This window comes from Clinocottus analis, unplaced genomic scaffold, assembly GCF_023055335.1.
Source record: "Clinocottus analis isolate CAN_PGR_092001 unplaced genomic scaffold, fCliAna1.0.p SCAF_11, whole genome shotgun sequence".
In the NCBI taxonomy this organism is placed as follows: domain Eukaryota; kingdom Metazoa; phylum Chordata; class Actinopteri; order Perciformes; family Cottidae; genus Clinocottus; species Clinocottus analis.
The window spans coordinates 10,798,864-10,803,863 of NW_027175832.1; the positions used below are offsets into that span (position 1 = coordinate 10,798,864).

At 43.2% G+C, this 5,000-nt stretch overlaps 2 protein-coding genes and 1 non-coding gene across 4 annotated transcripts in view; 2 read left to right on the forward strand and 1 right to left on the reverse strand.

Moving 5' to 3' along the window:
• Positions 1-242, reverse strand: part of ankrd45 (ankyrin repeat domain 45) — a 3,103-nt gene extending 2,861 nt beyond the window's left edge. Inside the window, exon 1 of the mRNA XM_068571156.1 lies at positions 1-242. This exon is cut by the window's left edge and continues 217 nt beyond it. Within this exon, the coding sequence (XP_068427257.1) occupies positions 1-18 (18 nt within the window). The 5' untranslated portion in view covers positions 19-242.
• A 6-nt stretch (positions 243-248) lies between these two features.
• On the forward strand, positions 249-320 carry trnaq-cug (transfer RNA glutamine (anticodon CUG)). The gene has a single exon. It is a non-coding gene; the product is annotated as a tRNA-Gln (tRNA).
• Positions 321-909: 589 nt separating this feature from the next.
• trnau1apb (tRNA selenocysteine 1 associated protein 1b) overlaps positions 910-5,000 on the forward strand; it is a 9,427-nt gene continuing 5,336 nt past the window's right edge. For both annotated transcript variants that reach the window (XM_068571489.1, XM_068571490.1), the window contains exons 1-4: positions 910-1,061; positions 2,375-2,472; positions 2,598-2,697; positions 3,564-3,616. In XM_068571489.1, the coding sequence (XP_068427590.1) occupies positions 1,026-1,061; positions 2,375-2,472; positions 2,598-2,697; positions 3,564-3,616 (287 nt within the window). In that variant the 5' untranslated portion in view covers positions 910-1,025. The remainder of the gene's footprint in view (positions 1,062-2,374; positions 2,473-2,597; positions 2,698-3,563; positions 3,617-5,000) is intronic.

The following is a 5,000-nucleotide window of genomic DNA, read 5'->3' on the forward strand; positions in this document are numbered from 1 at the left end:
TCTCTGCGTCGACGTCATGTTGGAAGGCGCTTCTTCAGCTAGCCGGCCGTCCGGCAACAGACTGTTTCCATGGTTACAGCATCACCTGCGAGTCGGTGTGATCTTTTTTTTACATGTCTCTTATGGTAAAACACGAGTCTTCTGTGACAAACATAAGATAAGTTAGTCAAATAACACGTAATACGTAATCATAACAGGTTTACTGGTCAATCGGTAAGTTCTGCAAACGCAGGTTGCGGCATCACAATGGTTCCATGGTGTAATGGTTAGCACTCTGGACTCTGAATCCAGCGATCCGAGTTCAAATCTCGGTGGAACCTGATTTTTATAATTTATAAATAAATCCTTCCGCACCGTTCTCGAACGTTCTGTAAAATGAGATACATGTTATAACCGAGACAGCATGTGGGCATACTTGAAACCTTGCTTGTTTTTCATGAAACTCTGCTATGCCTCAATATAGAAAACCACTCTGAATGATGCATCTTTGTTGACATTTTAATTAAACATAAGTAATTGCTGTCCCTTCAATCACATATAAGACATTGGAATGCATGTTTTGTGTTCAGCCAGTTTCTGAACTATGTTGTCCTAATTGAAGCGCCTGAGTTCAGACACATTTCCTCGTAGCCTTCTTTCTGTAAAACCGCAGATTAATTTTCCCGGCGGAATCTTCCTCTACTGTACTGTAGGCTGCTTTGCAGGGAAATGGCGGAACATCCTCATCGATCAGATGAAAATACTTTTAACAGGCCAATTCATTATCAATGGCATGTTTCGGACTGCTTGCATTTGGCAGCAAAATATAACGCTAACGCTCTGCCTGCCGTGCGCCCGCAAGGCGTACGGTCAATTTGCCACCGGAAGTGTGACACCATTCGCCTGAGACGGAAGCGGAAGCACGTCTCGGTTTGTTTAGGGTGAACGTGTGGACAACTTTTAACGTTGTACAATTCCGCTTCCCCCCTGCTCCTCAGCATACACCAACGAGCACCTCTCCCATTTCATCCCCGTGCCAATATAAGATGTTTAACCGACAGACGAGCCTGTGGATGGGTGACGTATGTCTAAAGTCTTCGTGTTTTTCAGTGTGTAGGGCGCTAACGTTAGCTTAGCTGCGCGTGCTAGAACCTAGCTCTGTTGTGTTACGTTAGCCCGGATATGTGACCCCTGTCGTAAAAAGGTTAGGCTGAACGCCGCTCTGTGCACGTCGCTGGTGGAACTTTGCGCAACACTATGTGTTAACACCTGCATTAGCAAACAATGACGGTCAAATTATTCACTAAACACCGCTCATGTCCCCTCAAACGTTGCCTTGCGACTTGTTCCGAGCTAACGTCAAAAGTTCAGACTAAACTAAACGTCATTAGATAGCATCAGAAATGAGCGCGCACGAGCGAATCAAATAAGTCTCTACTCGAAATTGGCACATGTGCAATATATGACCTACTTCGTTGATAATGGCCGTTTCATTTATGTGTTGGTGTGGAGACACTATACATAACGCTAGTTACATGCATACCTACTAATGTATGGCTTGTTTTGGTTGGGCGTACCAAATGGGAAAAGAACCACCATTAACCCCACCTGCGTAACTATTTAGCATGTCTACAGCAGTGCTGTAGTGGTAAAATTAGAGGTGGGTAAACTATGAATTTTGTGATCATACAGGTTTCGACGCGATGTGTAGCAACGCAAGACAAAGCATCGCGACTCTGTAAGGCTGTCCTGGTTATATTGCATTATGTTTTCAGTTTAAAAAAAAAATCAGATACAATCAATGACAGTGAATACATGTGTTTGCAGTTTATTAAATTTAAAGAAAACAGTTAAGAAAAAGAAAAGCAGGACGTTACCGGCACTTTCTGGCAAGCAGTCTTCACACTGGCTCCGTTACAGGCTTCGCACTGCCCCTTTTCTTTTCCTCTCCTCCGCAGAGTTTAGAAATTCAAATATGCTTAAATTCAGCGGAAAGGCAAGAAAAACAATAACGCAAGCACACAATTATAAACGTTATCATTCCAACGGAAGAATACAAGGCGCATGAAACTTTGAGGTGCATAAACGCCACTCAGAGGTGGGTAAGCACTATTTCCAAAATTCCACAGGTGCGTAAACGGCGTTTACGTGCATTTACCCTCCACTACAGCCCTGGTGTATGGTGAATAAAGTAATAATATTAAAAGCAACGAGCTGTAATCTTCCCCAAGTAGTTTTACTCAACCACATATTGTGTAATAATAATAATAATAGGGTTATAACGATTTGACATCCTATAAACAAGTGTTGATATACTTCTGCACTATTATTTGTTGTTGGGTAAAAAGTGTCTATAGGTGATGCATGTGCATATTCTTTTCGCACGTGTGTCCAGTTGGACCCATACATGGATGAGAACTTCATCAAGCAGGCCTTCAGCGCCATGGGAGAGTCGCCGTTTGGAGTCAAGATCATCACTCACAGGATAACAGGGTAGGGTATACAGAGCAGCTCATGACACACACACACTTGTGTGTCGGTCAACACACAAGTGTTGACCGAGCATAACAGCAGTGTTGATATGACGTGTGATGGTTCCTGTCTCTGTCCTTGTCTAGGGGTTCAGCAGGGTACTGTTTTGTGGAGCTGGCCGATGAAGCGAGCGTCGACCGCTGCGTCCAAAGGCTGAACGGGAAACTGGTTCCTGGATCAAACCCGGTCAGTTCTATGCTGTAATTTCAAAATACTTCCTCATATATATATATTTTTAATGCAATCCTTACTGCAATACATACAATTATTGTTTCTCCGCAAATATACATATACTATTGACAATATAATACTGCCTTCCTTTTTTTTTCCCAGTATTGGACTTATGTTATCAAGCAGTATTTAATTGTTGATTTGACTGTGGATAGTGGAGCTCCACTAGTCTTGGTCCTCTTTTTGTTACAGTAACTCAATAGTATATAGTATATATAGTATGAGGTGTTCTCTGTGAACCAGATTAGTCTTAATGCAACAGATCTGTTGGATTTGTTGTTTTGCTACAACTACTGTGCTTCCCCAGTGACTTTAAACAAACCGTTTACAAAGAAGTAACGCTAAATACCTGATTCAGAACTACGTAGAACTATATTCCATACCTTCCTACGGGTCTGGTAATGTAAAAAAAACAAAAAAAACACAACCACAACAGTTAAACCATCTGGAAAATTTGTTAAGTCTCATGTGGTGTGTCGAGTTGTGAGCTTTTAGCCGCTTGCTACTGAATGTAAAGCACTGTTGACCCCTGTGAGCCGGCCAAGCTACTGGGCTCCCCTGTCCACCGGCTTGTACCTGCTGCTGAGAGGCTGCTTGTACACAATGTACTTTGTTTGAAGCTGGTGAATAGAGTCTCTGGTAGCAACTAACTGAGGAATGGGCTAAAGGCTGGTCTAGGTGGTGGAGGTATGTAAACCCAAATAACAACAACTATAATAACGCCACTCTCCATTTTCAGCAATATCAGTGCTATACTACACGTCGTTGGTGTTCGAGGTTTGGCTCAGTGTGTGTGTGTTTTCTCTCTCTTCCCCGTGCAGCCCCGGAAGTTTAAGCTAAACTATGCCACTTACGGAAAACGGCCAGAGGCGGGGTAAGACGTGTTTCGTACTTCACTTTCATGTTAGTGTTTGATTCAAGTACTTAAATGCTTATGTTCAGCTGGTTTTCAGCTGGTCTGCCATGACCAGGGACCCATCCATTGGTCTCCAGTGTTCCCCCTACCATTATTTTGGGGGGGCGGGGCGCCCCCCCGGAACCCTCGCGCCGCTGTAATTTTCTCTACATCACCAGATTATAAGAAGTCATTTAAGGTTCTCTTTCCTATAGAACAGGTCTACACCTTGTTCTGTTATCAAACAAACTAACCAGCCGTATTTTATTGATCTGATTGACATGAAAGCTTGTCATTTCTGTCTCTATGTGGTCGTGCATAAACACTTGTCCTCTGCTCTCTGTATCGCGCACGGCGTTGTTTCGTCCCGACGCACAGAGACACATGCGCGCACACAGGTGAGCGCTGAGCACCAAGCAGCGGGCAGAGAGCGGAGAAAAATATGTCACGTGAAGAGCAGACAACTATATCTGCGTTTTAAACGCTGATGAGTGGCTCCTCATGAGGAGGGTAGAGGTGCTTGATTCTTTCGTGGTGAAGGCAGCGCGCGACCAGGTCGTGTCTGCGCACTGCGGCACATTTAATAGCCTGGAGATTTTTTTCAGCGTGAGAAATACAATGTGTGGCGGGAGGGCGTGATTTAAGACCTAAATACGTGACAGTCACGCTGAATGCGCGACACTTGAGAGCCCTGTAAATACATGGAGAAATGCCCGTACTTTCGGGTTAATGTTCACGATACGTTAACAGGTTACGTTGTTAACAGGTTACGTTGTTAACAGGTTACGTTGCGCATGCGCGACTTGGCGATTTTTGGCATTTTGCCAAAAGCCAATTTCCGTGAAGTCGTCTCTTCTGCTGTTCCGTCTCTCAAAACCGGAAAAAGATCTCACCTCAACATGGAGCATGTAATGAGAGCAGCCGTATCAAGTTTACAACCGAGTTTTAAAAAGATGTGTAGAGGAAAGCAGCTCACTGAGCCACTAACACTGATACAACCTGATGCTCACATATCTACTCATTCTGTTTTGTTTTGCAATTTGCTTTTAGTTTTCCAAAATGAGCTATTTAGTAGTAACTACATATTTTTTATTTTTTGCACAGGTAGAACTTTATTTTCATTGTTTTAAGTGATTGCATTTTTATTTATTTTTTTGGTCTGGTGGGGCAATCTGGTTTAATTGAAAGTTATTGTACTTTTCTTTATTCTGTTATTCATAAAAGCACAGATGGAGTCACGAAATTATGTTATTTACAGAAAAAGTAATGCTTTTGGTGTTTGTGTTATTGTCGGTATCGTCGAGGAACCCCCTCCCCCACACACACACTCCCCTGAAGCTGTAAACCTAGTAGAAACGCTGGT